Consider the following 20,687-nt stretch of genomic DNA (forward strand, 5'->3'; position numbering starts at 1 on the left):
CAAAGAGCACATATTGGGACATTTTGCTTTATATTCCAAGTGGAATTTGGCTTATGATAAATTTCAATCTTACCAATCATATGCTTATTTTTGGATAAAAGTTTTCTATTAAAAGCATTACGAGTATGGATGTCTTTGACTCTTTTATTTTTGTGTAATTGTTTTGTTGAAATTATTTCTATTTGGTAGTTTTATATGATATGTTTTGTTCAAACAAGGTTTTGTTTTTCTCTGTGGCTATTATTTTTGTTTTTGAAAATTTAAAGACGGTGTTATTAGAGGTGGAATTGATCGTGAGGAGTTTGGATTTAAATTTTCTTCAAAAATTCATTGACAAGTGACTAAAGAATGAACCTTCTTTCATAATTTTAAGGGAAAAATAGATCCATGATAGGCAAGGTTAATTTTCGCTGAATATCTAGAGTGATGGGACATTGAGATGCACAAGAAGTAATTTAATGGAGGTAATGGACTCAAAGACTTTACAACGTTGAATATTGTTACGCTAAATTCTTATTTTTTTAGAGCGATTTTCTAATAGTTTAGCAAGGGATGGTGACACAAGATGGTAGGGAGAAATATGAGCCACAATGAGCCAGAAGAGCCAACTAGAGTAGTAGAGGGAAAACCATCACTACATCTAATGACAAGTTTATATGAGAAAAATGATGAGTTGAGATAGTAGCTAGAGAGGAAGACTACTTTTGCTTCTTTTGAGGTTCGACATGCTAGAGAATGCCTCCTCTCTTCCACCCCCTTTAAAATACGGGTTTCTCCTAGTTGGGTATTTAGGTGCATCAAAAGAACAAAACCAAAAGGAATAGTTAGTTTTAAAGGCTATTTTGGTTTATTCAATTTACAAACTATTATGAACAACCAATTGTCAATGATTAACCTTGAAAGGGAGCATGCTAATTATGGAGATGTTAATGTAATATTTTATGACATATTACACACAATGCAACCTTCAAGGAGAGAAGAAATAAGTACCTATAATGGTCATTTTCCATAGCAATATTCATTGTTAACAAAGTCTTTACATAACCCTAAAAATTATTAAAAAAAGATAGTCCTAAAATGTGCTTATCAATTTTTATACCTATTGTGATAGTTAGAAGAAAATTGAAATGATAAGTAAGTTTCTATGTGAAATTGAACTAACCCATAATCTTAAATACCAAACTCTTATATTATATACCATGTTTTTTCATCTTTAAAATCAAAAGAACATAAAATAAAATTGAACTTTTAAAAATACTCTAAACAAAAAATTAGAAAAATTGGAAGCAATAATCTTACAAATGAGGAGAACCTCCTAAAAAAAACAAATATATGTTAAACTTAAAAGTCTTACAAATTCAAACTACTCAATTCAACTTTAAATTACTATTCTTCTTAAACAAGGAAAACTACATTAAAAAACAAATAAAACTATATTACAGTGCATTAATTTCAAACTATTTAATTTGACGCTAAATTACTATTATGTAATTATTGACAAATTTTGAAGAAATACAATGAATGGAAAACTACAACAAATCATAATAGAAAAATACCAAAAATCCTCTGCAAAGCAAGGAAAGAAGAGCTACCCGCAACATATGCCTCTTTAAATAATAACAAGTAAGTCTATACTTTCCCACCCTCTTTTTTACCTTCTTTGACGAGAAACCATCATAGCAAAGTCATTTTTCACTTTTATCTTAAGGTCATTTTTCACTTTTATCTTAATAGAAAGGGATAAGAAAACCCTCAACTTCAATGGTTATAATGTTTTATGTGCAGAAAAATTGACGAGGCAAGGATGTGAGGAGCATGAAGTTGTATAAAATATGGTGATTTTGAAGTGGTGTTTAACGCATATGCCTCTTTAAATAAAAACAAGTAAATTTATGCTTTCCCACCCCCTCTTTTAGCTTCTTTGACGAGAAACCTTGTTGAAACTAAATAAACATTTAAAAACTAGAGTACGATGAACCAATAACATCTTTGAAGTATTAATAGGCTCAAGCATTTTATTGGTTGACTACCCTATTTTTATATTGGATATTCCACTCCTCGGAGTTGGGGTTTTCCTTACAGATGGCATCAAATGGTTTGTCTCCTGTACCCCCATCCTGATCTACTCTACATACTCTTTGGCGGTTATTGGTGCATTTCTTCTCTGCGTATTTTGCCGGATGTTTGGTTCCAGGAGAGCAGTACAATATTTTGCCGAACTAACAAAGGACAAGGAATATCTTAAACTCTACATCTCTCGCTGTAATGCTTTTTGTAGGGTCGGTGACATATTTCTGAATTTTTTTGATCAGTGACTGCATCTTCAACAGATCATCTACTCTTTCGATAACGCACGAGGTTTGATTATAAAGAAACACAAATCAAACATCTTTCACTCTGCGGTGGAGGATGCGTAGGTGGAGGATATTGCACACATCTTCGGGGTTTCACATGCTCCCGTGGATTCCTGCCTCACTTATTTGGGTTTTCGCATGAATCCAAATAAATGTTTAAATTCAGACTGGCAATGGCTCATGGACATCTTCGGCAGGAAAATAAATAATTGGACTCACAAGTGGTTGTCCCATGGAGGCAGGCTTGTTTTTGTAAAATCTTTACTGCAGAACGTTCCTGTATACTGGATGCATCTCTTCAGATTTCCCAGAGAGATCATCTCCTGCATTGATGCTATCATCACAAAATTTATATGGTTATGTGTTACGGAAGGTAAGAAGATACATTTAGTTAACATAGATAAACTTTATCCAGGAGGATAGAATTTGGAGGATGGGATATCAAAAAGACTGAATTGTTCGGTTGGGCTCTACTGTCCATGAGCTTATGGTGGGTTATCTCTGGATGTGGCATTTGGAATGGACATCTTTATGGGAAAATACCTTAAATACAGAGACCCTATGGACTAGAGAAAACAGGGTAAAAGGCACAAAATTAGCATCATACATTTGGAGAAGTCTATTACTGACTAGGGAATGGTCAATTGAGAACCTTTGCTGGTCCATTGGCCCAGGGAGGAAGACCCTGCTAGGAAGGGATAGGGTTTATGGAATTGCTGGAGATCAAAACTTCCCTAGAGGTGTTACTGAACACTTAAACTCCAATATATCTCATGTTTCTTGCAGATCATGAAGGGTTGGGATCCCCTGGAACTTTTCCCCATTTGGATTACAGCAGACAATCTGGATCTCCATGGTGGTCAGGCAGAAATCTGGGACAGATACATCTTCCACTTATTCTTGGTTGGCATCACATTTAATGAAGAAGCAGACACGGTTTTCTGGCGTGCCAACCCTACAAATGGTCATATTTCTGTTAAGGAAATTTTCAATCATATTTTCACATCTTGTGGGGGCTATGAGGACAAATGATGGCTTTCAAAAGCATGGAAATTACATTTACCACAAGATTTTGCTATTCGTATTGTTTGTCCAGAGAATTAGAATTTTGACATGGGTCAATCTCTGCAAATGGGGATTCCAGGGTCCGGGTAGACATCGCACAGTGGACCATGTTAAGGTCGAGACATCTCATGGGGAAGGTATAATGTACATTGTTCTACTACATTTGGTATCTACTTGATATGCACTCTTATGACACAAGTAAAATGCAAATGACAAGTGGTAAGACGACCTGACTGGATTATTCGATGACAAGTCCAACCAGCTCTGTAGTGTGGTCTGTGTTAGGGCGTTGACCCTAGTTGTGAAGGAGGGGTGGAAGCATTTCCCACCGTGTATCCTCTAAAACCTGGAATCGTGGGAGGGTAGTGGTGGACACGCTCCCCTAAATGTGTGATGACGATTGCCAATTACCTCCTGGGGAAGTTAGGTCGATATAGTTGACACTTCCACCATGTCAGTTTTATCAGTGGTTAGTATGGTTGTTGCCACTGATAAAGCAACAGAGGATGGATAGGGTGGGAATGGAAGTAGGTAAGGATGGATAGGAGGATATAGATCAGTTGGAGACTCTTAATGGGAAGTAATGTCATTGTCTGACTTATCAAATTTTACTGCTATAACTCTCTCTGGTTTGCTATGCTTTCGAACTCCTTGTATCTTTTCATTCTAACTTTGGGATGAAATTTTCGGAAGGAGGGGTGTATGTAATACCCCACTTAAATCTTATCATGAAAAATTTATTAATGTTTACATTACTTGAAAATATTGAGAAATATTGGTGAATACCTTCATTTTGGAAACTATAAATTTATTTACTAATATAAAATTCATTATTTCTATTTTATTCAAATTCCCAACTTGCCTTCTCAAATTGAATCTTAGGTAGGATATGGTCTCCTTCCATTATTTCAAATTATATATATATTCATCTCACATTCCCAAATGTACTCTCACATTTACTTAGGAGAAGACATGGTCCTCTCCATTTAATTACATCTCACATTCCCAAATGTACTCTCACATTTACTAGGGAGAAGACATGGTCCTCTCCATTTAATTACATCTCACATTTACTTGGGAGAAGACATGGTCCTCTCCATTTGATTACATCTCACATTTACTTGGGAGGAGACATGGTCCTCTCCATTTAAATACCAATATATATATTCATCTCACATTCCTAAATGTACTCTCATATTTACTTGGGAGAAGACATGGTCCTCTCCCATTAATTTCCTAATTTTATATTCATATCACATTTCCAAATGTACTCCCAGATTTACTTGGGAGAAGAGAAGTCAACTGTAAGGATGGAGGAGAAGTTAATGACATTAATGAGAGGTGGTTGAGGTGGAGAAGAGAGGGAGGGTATAAAAAGGGAAGGAGGAAGGGAGAAAAGGGATGTGGGGGTCTTGCTTTGATTTTAGGGTTGGCTGTGATTTTAGGATTGTTGTGATTTTGGAGACCTAAGGAACCTATGGAGGTTTCTAGGGTTTTTTTAGAGGAGGGAAATATTGTTCATATTGGTCTGGATTATTCATTTTGGACACCCTACATCTGGTTAGACTTGGGCTCAGAGGGCTAGGGAACCTGTGCAGGTTTCCTGGGCTAGGAATTATTTCCTAGTTGGCTAGGAGGTAAATCCAGTTGGGTTAGTCAAGATGAGTGTTTCAGTAAGAGCAGCAACTCAAGGGCATCTCCACCAGCCACCGGTACACGTATTCCTCTATGCATAGATTGCTCATGTAAATTATTGAAATGAAATGTTCACTATAAGTTATAGGGATTAGAATGTAAATGGTAAAATTTTCATTGTTTAAAAGTCTTGTAAGAAAGTAAATTATTGTCTCTTATTGCATTTAAATTCCAGAGAATAGATTTGTTAGAAGACCATAGGATAAGGCCTTACAATATGTGTTGTATGTTAGGTGTAGGTGCATATATTGCACGAAGTTGTATGTTATGTGTGGTCATATGTGTGTCATGCACATTATGTATATGTGCACCTAGTTAAGAGAAGGGACTAGGTATTTGACGGGTGTGGCAACCAATTCAGTGTGTGTATGAAATAAGAACAAAGGCGGAAGTAAGGATCGATAAAAGGATAAGTATCAGTATTTTATTTAAGCCTTATTATACATGTGGTTTATGATTATTGTTTATGATGATTACATGTGAATTATGATTCTAGTTTATGATGCTTACATGTGATATATGTTTTTGATGGTTATGTTTTGAGCTAACCTAATGTGATATTTTTATACATGATGCTAGTTTCACTTTCCGTGACAAGAAGTAAATAGGATTGCAAGTGTACCTTATTGAAGAGCTACCAATGAGGTATGATTTGAAGTTATTTCAATATCTTTTGAATCTATTGGAAGGTGTGTTCTTGGTACAAGAAGCACGGAAATTCCAGGCTGGATGGTTTAAACTGACTGCAAGAATTTACAACAACAAATGGAATTGGAAAATGCAATAGTATGCTAGTAAAGCATTAGGAATAGGGCCATCGTGGGACACTGGTGCCTAATAGTGTCCATTGATTTCCATGAGCATGCCATGACCGGTATGATGGTTTTGAGCAGGTATATGCCTTGGTTTTTGTATCTTTCGATGTGAGGAAGCCTTGCCAAGGGATGGATTGCTCGAGATAGGGGTGCGAGAGGAACTTGGAAGGTGAGTGACTGCACGAAAGGGTTGACCGGATTTCCTGAGGGACTGTGTAGCAAAGAAGGGAAGACTGCAGATGGATTTTTTTTGGTCATTAGCATTTCTAGATGGAATCATTTTCACATTGGGAGTGCGCCTTGGGACAATGAGTCGGTAAATGTTCACTGAGAGGACACGCGGCATAGGATTGTGGTGCTAGACATTCAATGCAGATTTGACTTTGTAGTGGATTCTGGACTTCTTGGGAAGGAGGTGAATCCTGGTATTACTTTGAGGGTGAAGGTATGAGCCTTTGGATTCCCTTGTTGTGGATGCATGCATCATATATTTTTATTTGATGGTTTAGAAAATGTGCATATGTGTATATGTGTATATTATTGTAAATATTGTATCGAGCTGGATTTATAAAGCTCTATAGACAATGTAATTATTACTGGTTGAAGCAAATGTGTATGTTTATATGTGGTTATTGTAAATATCGTAATGAGTTATGTTATAAAGCTCCACTAAACAATATGATTGTCATGTTTCAGTGATGGTCATTGTAAATACTGCAACGAGCTATGTTATAAAGCTCCATGGGTAGTATGTTTTGTTTTCAGTGGTGTTATTGGTTATAGGTGTCATTGAACACCGAGGACAGTGTTCCCCCAATGGGGAGGGTTTTGTAACAACCCTCATGAAAATTTCGTGTGAAAATATATAAATATCATAGATGATGGGACACGTATTCCAAGATGAATGGTGGGAAAAACATCCTAGCGGGTGTTAATTTGGTTGTTTATGGATAAGGAAATTGGAAAAGGTAATGGCTAAGGCATTAAAGCGACGAAAAGGTATTTTAGCACATTTATTTATGAAAATAATGGAAATTAGAAAAAAATGAAGGTGAAAGGTCACAGGTTACATGTGAGGTGGAAATTGAAGGAAAATAATGGAAAATGAAGAAAATAGAGACCTCATTCATAAAAAGGCTTCTGAGGATCAATTGGCAGGGTCGATCAGTGCAAGACTTCGTCAGTTCAGTTTTAGAGTTCTCTCATTATTCTCTCTCTCTCATACTTTTGGAGAATTAGATTTTTCTTCGAGCACTCTTGGAAAGTGTGGCATACCTACAGTTTTGGAGCAAGATGACAAAGGAAGATCAGGAAAGTTTAAGAAGGTATCGAGATCAATAGCTACATCAGATTTGCTTGCAGGTACCGAGTTGCATGTGTGTTTCCTTCACTAGTTTGGCATGCATGACACATGCATGTGGTTTGTTGGTTGTGATTTGTCATTGGCATGGAGGATTGCCTGGATTGACAATGGATTTCCTAGCCTTTTCATTTCCTAGATAGCCATGGTGATTGTGGGTTTACTTTCATTATCTTGTTTTGGTTGGTTCTCAGGTTTCCTTTAGCTTGGGTTGACTTATTAGTTCCTGAAAGCCTTGGTTGGAAAAACGCTTTGGAAGTTCTATAACTACTTGGGTTGAGTTACTAGTCCTGGATGCCCTGGTTGGACAAATGCTCTGGAAGCCCTGTAACATCTTGGGTTGAGTTACTAGTCCTGGAAGCCCTAGTTGGACAAACGCTCTGGAAGCCCCTAGTGGGTTGAGTTACTAGTCCTGGAAGCCTTGGTTGGACAAATGCTCTGGAATCCCTGTATAAGCTGTTGGTTGAGTTACTAGTCTTGGAATCCTTGGTTGGACAAATGCTCTAGAGCCCGATGACATTCATGGGTTGAGTTACTAGTCCTAAGAGCTGGGCTGGAACAAACACTCTAGATCCCTAGAAGGTTGGGATAGAGACTGATCTTATGTTGGTTTTGTTATTTATGATCGTGAAGTGGAATCGATGTTTGATGGGTTGAGGTGGATGGCCTCTGGAAGACCTGAAGGAGTTTTTATTGATGTGTGCTATGAGATCCCACATTCATGCTTGAAATATGGCATATGGATGAATGGTTGAAGAGAGATTTGGCTTAATCATTCTACAGTCAGGTGGAACGTGGTTGTCCCATCTCTGGTTGGTTCATTGCATTCATTAATGAGAAATCCATTCCATTGATTTTCATGTGTAAAGGTACTGAGGTATTTATGGATTTGATGTCTGATATGTTTACGGTATTTTTGTTCCTAATATGCTGGTTATTTACATGTTTTATGATAAAAACCATGAGTATATCTCATCATGTTCTTACCTGTTATTAAATGATCAATGTATCTATGACCTAATCGATAAAATGACAGCTAATGTGATAAGGAGACAATGGTTCATAGAGATTCTCAGATAAGTATGAGATCCCTACGCTTAACTCTGTTATTTACACCTGTAGATTACATGTCAATGATATGTTTGATGAAATGCCTGTCATGGCTAGTAGGGATCCATTTAAGGTCTTGAATAAGTATTTTCTTTAGTACTTTCATTTCCGTGTTACTTTATTGATTTGAAGAGATGGGTTAGTTCTGGGCAGTGTCTTGGGCTCTGAACCTGAGAAAGTGGCTTAAATTCAGGGGTCACTAGCACAACACTAACAATGTTGCTCCATAGTTGCTGGCAGGTAGGCCCGTGAGAGAGACTTTAGGATGTTGGTCGCTTCCTTGCCCATAGCATGAAAGCGACTATGGCCCAAGATACCTAAAACAACAATGGGACCCAGGGACAGGCTGTATGAGTGGCTGACTTGTCCTTTGAGGGTCATGTTGATGATGTTGGATTTCTATATGGTGTGTTGATGTGAGTTCCACTTCCTTAATGTGACTTAGGAGGTCGAATCATATCATAATGGCCTATTGTCGCATGTTTACCCTGGTTGGCTGGTTGCTTGGGTAGACGTGGGAGGAGGGTGTTACAGTGGACAAATGCTCCAGTTTTAAAGATTGGAGATTTGGAAAAAGAGTTTGTGGTAGTGTACAAATTCTTGCAAGAGAGGACTTGGTGGAGTCCTCATGCAGGAAGGACAGGTAGTGTGCCATGAGTCATGAAAACTAAATAAGTATGAATAGAATTATCTGACACATGATCTTAGGTTGGCAACAATCATTCATGCACTAAAGATGTGGAGACACTATCTTCTTGGCATGAGTTTTGTATTGATGAGCGGTCACAGTGGATTGAGATACTTGTTTGACCAACTGAATATGAATCCCATGCAAGCTAGATGGGTGGCCATGATTAGTGAGTTCGACTTTGAGATCAGGTACATAAAAGGTAAGGAGAACAAGGTTGCAGATGCTCTTAGTAGGAGAGTACATGTGAAACATATAACAACTATGAGCTCCTATGGAACAACTTAAAAAATTGATTCTTACAAGAAGGACAACAAGATGATGGGTACATGGAGCTTATGCACAGGTTACAACATGGTACACATGGTCAAGATGTGGATTATCATGTTACAGCAGATGGTTTGGTGAGATTTAGGGACAGTATATATATTCCAAACAATAGTAAGCTGAATAAGACTATCTTGCAAGAGTTTCATGAAAAACCATATTCAGGTCACCCAGGATACCAAAAGACATTGACAATAGTGAAGAAGCTTTAGTATTGTCCAAATATGAAGAAGGATGTGGCAGATTTTGTGGCTACATGTTTGGATTGTCAGAAGGTGAAAGAAAAATGTAAGCATCTAGGTGGACTACTACAAATGATTTTAATTCCAGAGTGGAAGTGGGATGTCAATTCCATGGATTTCATCAAAGGTTTACCGAGGACATCTAGACAACATGATTTCATCATCGTTGTGGTAGACATGTTTACTAAGGTAGCACATTTCATTCTAGTGAAGTTTACTTATTCATCTAGTGATGTGGCACATGTATTCATCAGATATGTAGTGAGGTTGCATGGTGTATCGAGGAATATTGCGTCAGACAAGGATGCTAAGTGCACTTCCAAGTTTTGGAAGGATTTGTTTGTAGTTTTGGAGACAAAGTTGGCCTTCAACACAACTTATCATTCGCAGACAAATGGACAGACAAAGAGGGTCAATAAGATATTGTAGGACATATTGAGGATGTATGTGATGCATCATCAGAGGATATGGGAGGAGTACCTTCCTTGGTTTGAGTTCTCTTATAATAATGGTTATCAAGATTCACTGAGGATGAATCTGTTTGAGGCACTATCTCGGTGGAATTGTAATACTCTCATCAGTTGGAGTGATCCAATGAATAGGTTGTTTATAGGACCATAAATGTTGGCATAGATGGAAAAAAAATGCAGGTTATCAAGAAGAATTTAAAGGTAGCACAGGACAAGCAGAAAATTTATGCAGATCAGAACATGTTGTTTAAGGAGTTTAAGGTTGGGGAACAAGTGTACTTGTGCATCAAGACCAAGAAGAGCTCCTTGAGGAATGGACCATGTGCCAAGCTGGCACCTCGGTTTTGTGGACCTTTCAAGATTATTAAGAGGATTGGAACAATATCCTATCATCTTGCACTGCCTCCTACACTGAAAGTCCATGATATTTTTTGTGTGTCATTGCTTAAAAAGTATGTTAAAGATGTTGATCATGTGATTGACTGGTTTTTATTGCAGGTGGAGCTAGATGGAGAATTCCAACTGAAACCATAGTGTATATTGCGGAAAAAGATGCTCATGCTACAAAACCGAGCAATTGAGTAGGTTAAAGTGCAATGGAAGCACTTTGGGCTCAATAAACTACATGGGAGATGGTGGATCAGATGCGGGATATGTATCCTTCTCTATTCGATGGTTGAGCGAATATTTTTGGCATACATTTTGGTGTGATGTTTTGATATATGTACATATGTATATGGATGTAAATACCACCATGAGTTTTGTTATAAAGCTCCAATAAGAGGTATGGGTGTCATATTGTTATGTTTTTTGGTGTCATGTTGGTTTTCTTCTCAGCGGGTTAATCATTGTAAATATTGCATTGAGCTAAGTTATAGAGATCCATGGGAAATATGTTTTTCTTTCAACAGTCTTGTTGGTTGTAGGTGTCATTGAACACCAAGGATGGTGTTCCACCAAGGGGGAGGGTTCTGTAACAACCCCGGTGAAATTCATTGTAAATAACGTTAATAAAGGAAAAATAATGACCAAGGTCATGGGACACGCATTCGAAGCTAAATGTTGGGAAAAACATCCAAGTGTGGGTGTTCATTTGGTTTATTATGGCTAAGGAAATTGGAAAAGGCAATGGAAAATTATTTTGAAAGGCAAAGAGGAAATTATTGGCATTTTATTTATGAAAATATAGGAAATTAGGAGAAAAGGAAGGTGAAAGGTCACAAGTTGCATGTGAAGAGGAAAATGAAGGAAAATAATGGAAAACTGAAGAAAATAGAAGCCTCATTAATAAAATGGCTTCTGAGGATCAGTTGGTACCTTTTGTCAGTTTAGTTTTGGAGCTCTCTCTCTATTCTCTCTCTCTCTCTCACTCTTGGACATTTAGAGAATTCTTGGAGCACTCTAGCATTGGATCAAGGAAAGCGAGAGGAAGCAAAGATCAAGCAAGGAAGAGCAGGATCAAGCAACTACAATGAGTTTACTTTCATGTATCGATTTGCATGCATGATTTCCTTGCTATATTTGGCATGAATGGTACGTGCATGTGTGTTCTTGGTTCTCTTTCTATCATTAGCATGGGTTTTACTAAGTGTGACAATGTTCTTCATCATTTCCTTTCCATTTCTGGACAACCATGGTGTGGTGGGTTCCCTTTTATTTACTTGAGCTAGATTTATGGATGGACTCAAAGCTGAGTGGGGTGGTCTCATGATAAATCACAAGGCCTAGGAATCCTGTGATGGGATACATGGTAAAACCTAGATGTGAACACTTCAATTGAGCCTAGGAATCCCTTGACCAATGAATGATGGGATACATGTTAAAGCTCAGTAGTGAATATCCTTGATTAGGCCTAGGAATTCCTTGACCCATATTGGCGAGATACACAGTAAATCCAAAAGGGTGGAGACCTCGTAGGCCTAGGAATCCCGAGGAGGGAGAGGGGGGAAGAGAGAGAGGGAGTGAGATAGTGAGAGAGTTAGAGGGCGGAGAGAGAGAGAGAGAGAGAGAGAGAGATGGGGGGGAGAGAGGGAGAGAGAGGAAGGAAAATAGAGAGGAGGGGAGAGAGAAGGAGAGAGAGAAAGAGAGATGGAGTTGGAGAGGGGGAGAGGGAGGAAAGAATAAAGCCACAAAGGGATAGAGGTGGAGGGAGAGAGGGAGTGACAAGGGAGATATGGAGATAGAGTGAGGGAGAGAAGAGAGGAGTGAAGAGAGAGAAGAGGAGAGGAGAGAGATAGGGAGAGAAGGGGAAGAAAGAGAGAGGGAGACACAAAGATGGAGGGGAGAGAGAGAATGAGAGAGGGAGGGGGGTAATGACAAAGTTGGGGGGAGAGATAGCGAGAGAGAGAGAGATCGAGGGGAAGAGACAAAGGGAGGTGGGAGAGAAAGGTACAGAGAGGAAGGAAGAGAGAGAGGACTCAAGAGAGAGAGGGAGAGGGAGAGGGAGGGAAGAAGAAAGACATAGAGAGGGAAAAATGGAGAAAGAGAGGGAGTGCGAAGGGAGAGATGAAGAAAAAGTGAGGGAGAGAGGAGAGTGGGAGGGAAGATAGACAAAGGGAGAGAAAGGGAAGAGAAAGAGAGAGAAGGGGAAGAGAGAAAGAGGGAAAGGAAGAGGGAGGGAGAGAGAGATAGAAAGATATGAAGAGAAAGTGTGTATTTTTGCAGGGAGAGATAGAGAGAGGGAATAAGAAAGAGACACATATATACAAATATATATATTATATAGTATTATATAACCAACCTAGATCCATCTTAACCAAGATTTATCAAGTGCCGAGAGGGATCAAATCTCTAAAGGTGCAAACCTTTCTGCGAGTTTTGCACTCAAAAAAGAAGTTTGCACCTCGAGAGATTTGATGCCTCTCAATGCTTGATAGATTCCTTTCCTTTCCATTTCTTTAAAATTTTTCCCATACCTCTTTTTGTCTTAAATTTTTTATTCAAACAATTAAAAATTTCCTTTCCATTTGTCTTAAATTTTGTGCAGATATTTTTTTGTCTTCATTTTTTTACTAAGAAAATTAAAATTTAGTTTAAAATATTTAAAATACAAAAGTAATGGTTTAAGACAAAAGATTTCTTTTCTATTAAAAAACGTCTTAAAAGACCCCTCCATGTAGTAGCGATTTTGGAGATTCCTGACGTTACTACATTTGGCATGACAATACTTATCTCTTTTGGATGTTTAGGATAAGATGATGTAATCTAACATATTCACTTGTGTTTTGAAACATTATTGTTAAATTTTATTGCCCTGTCCACAAAGATAGAGTCGGGACCCAAAATTTGGTGCCCTACAAGTAGACAACCCATCTTGTAAATTGGTCATTGAAGATGCATAACACTCCTAAAAGAGGATGAATCCATCCTATAAAAAGGCTTTTGAGGATTCATGACACTCGAGGAAGGTAAGGAGCACAGATTTGAACATTTTGCTTTATATTCCAAGTGGAATTTGGCTTATGATAAATTTCAATTTTACCAATCATATGATTATTTTTTGATAAAATTTCTATATTAAAAGCATTATGAGTATGGATGTCTTTGACCCTTTTAGTGTTACGTAATTGTTTTGGTGAAATTATTTCTATTTTGTAGTTTTATATGCTATGTGTTGTTCAAACAAGGTTTTTTTTTTCTTTGTGGCTATCTTTTTTTCGAAAATGTGAAGATGATGTTATTAGAGGTGGAAATGATCCCGAGGATTTTTTATTTAAATTTTCTTCAAAATTTCATTGACAAGTGAATAAAGAATGAACTTTCTTTCATAATTTTAAGGGAAAATGGATCCATTCTAAACAAGGTTAATTTTGGTTGAATATCTACAGTGACAGGACATTGAGATACACAAGAAGTAATTTAATGGAGATAATGGAATCAAATGCTTTATAACATTGAATATTTTTATGTTAAATTCTTATTTTTGTAGAGTGATTTGATAGTGGTTTAGCAAGGGATGGTGAAACAAGATGGTAGGGAGAAATATGAGCCATAATGAGCCAGAAGAGCCAGCTAGGGTAGCTAAGGGAAAACCATCATTGCATCTAACGACAAGTTTATATGAGAAAAATACCCTAAGGGAAAACCATCATTGCATCTAACGACAAGTTTATATGAGAAAAATTTTGAGTCAAGATAGTAGCTAGAGGCAAAGACTACTTTTTCTTCTTTTGAGGCTCAACATGCTAGAGCATGCCTCCTCTCTTCCACCCCCTTTAAAATATGGGTTTCTCCTAGTCGGGTATTTAGGTGCATCAAAAGAACAAAACCAAAAGGAATAGTTTGTTTTAAAGGCTATTTTGATTTATTCAATTTACAAACTATTATGAATAACCAACTGTCAATAGTTAACCTTGAAAGGAAACATGCTAATTATGGAGATGTTAATGTAATATTTGATGACATATTACATGCAATGGAACCTTTGAGGAGAGAAGTAAGTACACATAATGGTCGTTTTCCATAGTAATATTCATTGTTAATAATGTGTTTTACATAACTCTAAAAGTTGAAAAAAATAGTCTTATGATGTGCTTATCAATTTTTATACCTATTGTGATAGTTAGAAAATTGAAATGATAAGAAGGTTTTTATGTGAAATTAAACCAACCAGTAATCTTAAATACGGAACTCTTATATTATATAATATGATTTTTCATAATTGAAATCAAAAGAACATAAAGTAAAATTGAACTTCTAAAAATACTCTAAACCAATAATTAAAAAAGTCGAGAGTAATAATCTTACTAGAAAGAACCTCCTGAAAAAACAAATATATATTACAAATTAGTATATTTTTACAAATAAAAAAGAAAAAAGAAAAAAAAAGAATATTTATTAAATTTCAATAATTTACAAATTCAAACTATTCAATTTAACATTAAATTGTTATTCTTCTTAGCCAAACAAAACTACATGAAAAACTACTAATTTAACATTAAATTGTTATTCTTCTTAGCCAAACAAAACTGCATGAAAAATAAAATTGCCTTACAAAAATGCAATAAATTAATTTCAAACAATTTAATTTAATGCTAAATTATTATTAAATGTCTACCCATTAAAAAAAAATTTGTGAACAAATACCATGAATGAAAAACTACACCAAATCATAATAAAAAAATACCAAAAAACATATACAAGGCAAAGGAAAACGAGCTACTAGCAACATATGCTCTTTAAATAATAAGAAATAAATTTATACTTTGCCACCCCTCTTTTCCCACCCTTTATTTTACCATCATTGACAAGAAACAATCATAACAAAGTCATTTTTCACTTTTATCTTAATGGAAAGGGATAAGGAAACCCTCAACCTCAATGGTCATAATGTTTTATGTTGAGAAAAAATGATGAGAAAGATGTGAGGAGCATGAAGTGGCATGGAATATGGTGATTTTGAGGTGGTTGTAACGCTGAGCAATAGATAAAAGATGTTTGCATGACTTACATGGTTATTACAATGTTAAATTTATTCTAAATTATTACTTTAGTATCGAATTCATTCTAAATGGTCACTATAATGTTAAATTGTCACCGTCTCAAATGCTCATTGAGTGCATTGTAAGGTGTAATTTCAAAGTTATCCAGTGTATTTCGAGAATAAATAATTTTTTTTATTAAATTTTATTTTATTTTAATTAATTAATTGTAAAAAAAAAAGATTTTTATTGAATTTTTTTATTTCAATTTACGGTGGATAAAGAGTTGTTGTTTTTTTTATTATTTTGTATTTTAATTGACTACTTAGATTGATTTTCAAGGAAATATGCTTAGTATATGCTTAGTCTTAATGTTTGTTAAGTTGCATTGACTTTTAATAAATTAATTAAATTAGATTCGTGCCCACTAATTTCCTAGAGATTTGTTATTATTCCAATTCTAATAAGTTCATATTCCAATTATATGAGGAAATTAATATATAAACAAATTTTATTTAGCAAAATAGTCCATTTTACAATAAGATGTGTAATTCCTTTTTTTTTCTCAAATTAAATTAGATTCGTGCCACATGGCTTCCCGCCCACCAATTTCCTAGGGATTTGAGATTATTCCAATTCTAATAAGTTCATATTCTAATTAGATAGGGAAATAAGCAAATTTTATCTAGCAAAATGGTTCATTTTACAAAAAGAACGGTAATTTCTTTTTTTTTCTCAAGTTAAAATTGACGCATAACTTTTTTATACATGGTCAATCAAGTAAATGTGTACGTGTTGCAATAATTTTTTGTCATAATTATAAAATTTTGAACTATATCAACCATATTAATATTTCTAATATAGCTATACAAATAATTAATTATTTTTTATAAAATTCTAAAAAAACAAAAATAACTCAATTAACTCTCACCATATTATAAAATATTATTTAAATAATAAAATTCAAAATTCAAATTAGCTATCAACATATTATAAAATATTATTTTAATAATAAAATTCAAAAATCAAATTATCGTAGATTGAGCCAACTAAAACCAAATATTATCAAATTAATTAAAATAATACAATTTATTAAAAAATACACAAAAACAACTAAACAAATTCAACAATAATACTTCACGAAAGAAGGAAAAAAAATACTTCACTAAAAAGGTAAAAAAAAAGCGGATGTACTCATAACTTTGTTGAAACTAAATAAACATTAAAAAAAACACATCTGAAATAATACAAACTCAAAACACATTAACGGTGAGAATGAACGAAAAAAAAAATAATCATAAAAACTGAATTGGAGTTAGGTAAATTGGAATACCTAACAAAGGGATGTAATAATAATAATAATAATAACTAAATTGGAGTACCTAACAAAGAGATGAACTAATAACCTTATTGAAGTATTAAAAGGCCCAAGCCTGTTATTGGTGGACTCGGCTGTTATTATATCGGATATTCCACTTCAATCGGCTGTTTACAGATGGCATGTCTCCTGTATCCCATCCTGATCTACTCTATATACGCTTGGGCGGTTATTGGTGCATTTCTTCTTTGCGTATTTTACCGGGCGTTTGGCTCCAGGAGAGCAATAGGATATTTTGCCGATGCCGATCCAACAAAGGACAAGGAATATCTTAAACCCTGCATCTATCGCTGTAATGCTTTTTGTAGGGCTGGTGACATATTTCTGATTTTTATTTTTTTTATCAATGGCTGGCATCTTCAACAGATCATTTACTATTTCGATAACGCATCAGGTTTGATTATAAAGAAACACCAATCAAACATCTTTCACTCTGCGGTTTAGGATGCGTAGGTGGAGGAGATTGCGCACATCTTCGGAGTTTCACATGCTCCCGTGGATTCCCGCCTCACTTATTTGGGTTTTCGCATGAATCCAAATAAATGTTTAAATTCAGACTGGCAATGGCTCATCGACATCTTCGGCAGGAAAATAAATACTTGGACTCACAAGTGGTTGTCCCTCGGAGGCAGGGTTGTTTTGGTAAAATCTGTACTACAGAACATTCCTGTATACTGGATGCATCTCTTCAGATTTCCCAGAAAGATCATCCCCCGCATTAATGCCATCATCGCAAAATTTATATGGTTATGTGTTACGGAAAGTAAGAAGATACATTTAGTTAACATAGATAAACTTTATCCAGGAGGATAGAATTTGGAGGATGGGATATCAAAAAGGCTGAATTGTTCGATTGGGCTCTACTGCCCATGAGCTTATGGTGGGCTATCTCTGGATGTGGCATTTGGAATGAGCTTATGGTGGGCTATCTTTGGATGTGGTATTTGGAATGACGTCTTTAGAGGAAAATACCTTAAATACAGAGACCCTATGGACTGGAGCAAACAGGGTGCAAAAGGCACAAAATTAGCATCACACATTTGGAGAAGTCTGTTACTAACTAGGAAATGGTCAATTGAGAACCTTTGCTGGTTCATTGGCTCAGGGAGGAAGACCCTGCTGATTGGAAGGGATAGGGTTTATGGAATTGCTGGAGATCAAAACCTCCCCAGAGGTATTACTGAACACTTAACTCTAGAAATATATCTCATTTTTCTTGCAGAACATGAAGGGTTGGGATCCCCTGGAACTTTTCCCCATTTGGATTACAGCAGACAATCTGGATCTCCGTGGTGGTCAGGCAGAAATCTGAGATAGATACATCTTCCACTTATCCTTGGTTGGCATCACTTTTAATGAAGAAGCAGACACGGTTTTCTGGTACGACGCCCCTACAAATAGTCATATTTCTGTTAAGGATTTTTTCAATCATATTTCCACATCTTGTAGGGGCTATGAGGACAAATGCTAGTTTTCGAAAGCATGGAAATGGCATTTACCACAAGATTTTGCTATTGGGATGGTTTGTCCAGAGAATATTTCTGTTAAGGATTTTTTTCAATCATATTTCCACATCTTGTAGGGGCTATGAGGACAAATGCTAGTTTTCGAAAGCATGGAAATGGCATTTACCACAAGATTTTGCTATTGGGATGGTTTGTCCAGAGAATTAGATCTTTGACATGGGACAATTTCTGCAAATGGGGATTCCATGGTCCAGGTAGATGCTTTTTATGCCTAGAAATGGAAGAGAGTGCTCTACAGCTTTTCACTGATTGTCCTGTTTCAAAAAGAACCTGGATATATTTCCTACAGATGCTGGAGATACATGAGAATCTCAAACATATAATTCAATTGAAACATGTTTCAGGTTTTGGTTCAATGGGCATATAGAAAACAGAACTATCCCTTTTCATTTTTGTTGGGGATGGGGGATTTAGAATGATTTAAATATAAAATTTGAATATTTATAAAAATGTTACCAAATTCCTTTATTCTATTCTATTTAGAAATAGAATATGAAACATAGAGTTCTTCTAATTAGATATTCACTCGAAATTGGGAATCATCCAAACTCGATAAACATGCAACCAAACTGGGGGTGTTTTATTTATGGTCCATATTATTTGATAGCAGTGGAACATAGGAGTTTAAAAAAAAATGAAAACCTTTTACACAGAAAACATGCGAGCATTTTATGGTCCATATTGTTTGATAGCAGTGGAACGTGTCACTTAAAAAACAAAAATGAAAATCTTTTACAGAGCACATCAGAAGCCTGAACCTGCGTCTCCTATTGTTTGATAGCAGTGGAACATGTCAGTTTGTAAACAAAAATGAAAATCTTTTACAGAGCACATCAGAAGCCTGAACCTGCGTCTCCTTTTATTATATTACTCCAAAACATACAACGCATACTATATACATGCAAGCACATTGCAATCGATGGAATAACTCGGGATGGGAATGGATATGTTTATTCTATCAATTGGAGAACCGCTTCCTACACACATATATATACATTATGTAACCGCTTCTTCTACAGCCACAGCAGGTCCAGTATGACATCTTCATACCGCGTGAGAGGTCAACCAGAGATCTCGATGGATTTGGGTTGCGGAGGTTGGGGTTCAGGCTGCTTCGGCACTGTCACTGTCAGCACCCCGTTTTCCATGCTCGCCTTTATCTCTTCCACCTTCACATTCTCCGGCAGCCGGAAACGCCGAAGGAATTTTCCACGGGATCGCTCAATGCGGTGCCATTTGTCGTTCTTGTGCTCTTCTTCTTTGCTGCGCTCCCCGCTTATCTGCAGAACTCTTTGCCCCTCTTCCAACTCTATTTTCACCTCCTCTTTCTTCAAACCTGGAAGATCAGCTTTGAAAATGTGCGCCTCTGCCGTTTCCTTCCAATCGATCTGGGTATTGGCTACGGCAGAAGCTTCCTTTACAAATTGGCCCGATGGTCCCCCGCTGGCCAGATCTGTGAATGCTTGGAAAGGATCCCATACTTCCAAAGAGAAGGGATCGAATGATCTCCTCCTGAAAAAGCTGGGAATTATCGACATTTTCAACTAGTAATGAATTACTGCAATATATGCGACTGGAATGAATACAGAAAAACAACACTCTGATTTCTCAATGTTTCGATTTCAAGATCGATCTTGGATTGTATCAGATGAGATGTTACTTTCTATTGTTTAAGACGAGGAGGAACTGTCTAGTCGATTCTCACAGGTTCGAGATGATTCTCAGGTGTAAGCATTCTTACGGCAACATGTCAATTTTCACTTTGCCGTATTATTGTTATTCGACCTTATCCATCCAATGTAATTGTTTCTCCAGAACCATCTAGCCTCTCACATTGTTCAGGAGGTATGTCCTACGGTCATATGGCGGTCATATGGTATATGCTACATAATCTAGAAGAAACGATGTGGATGTCCGAATTGATGTTAGATATGCACAGGTGTGGTGTAGCCCTGCCACATAGGGACGCGGGATCTGACGCCTAATTCTTTCTCATTGAGTATTAAAAAAAAAAACAATAAATAAAAATGGGTTTTTTAAGTCAAATTTATTGAAGAAAACAAATTGTGCATAGGAGTAGGTGTAAATATTTAATCTACTCAGGGTTAATTCAATTAAAAATAATATAGAATCGAGTATGGTGGAAATGTTTTAGTGTAATTTCAATTTATAAATACAATTTTATTCTTAAATAAGCGCGGAAGAAAACATAATTAATGGTGAGAAGTAACTCATGT

General features: G+C 36.3%; 1 protein-coding gene across 1 annotated transcript; it reads right to left on the reverse strand.

Moving 5' to 3' along the window:
- Window positions 1-19,263: 19,263 nt before the first annotated feature.
- Window positions 19,264-20,140, reverse strand: LOC149241208 (17.8 kDa class I heat shock protein-like). Its single transcript, XM_089373914.1, has one exon. It carries the CDS (start codon window positions 19,986-19,988, stop codon window positions 19,512-19,514), a length of 477 nt encoding a protein of 158 aa, XP_089230040.1. The 5' UTR covers window positions 19,989-20,140; the 3' UTR covers window positions 19,264-19,511.
- Window positions 20,141-20,687: the final 547 nt, after the last annotated feature.

This window comes from Pinus tabuliformis, chromosome 8 (assembly GCF_031772625.1).
Source record: "Pinus tabuliformis cultivar Carrire ecotype Pingquan chromosome 8, CPIR1, whole genome shotgun sequence".
Lineage (NCBI taxonomy): Eukaryota > Viridiplantae > Streptophyta > Pinopsida > Pinales > Pinaceae > Pinus > Pinus tabuliformis.

Bases quoted from the DNA above. Each gene is read 5' to 3' on its own strand.
- LOC149241208 (XM_089373914.1), bottom strand. From the start codon at position 19,988: ATGTCGATAATTCCCAGCTTTTTCAGGAGGAGATCATTCGATCCCTTC.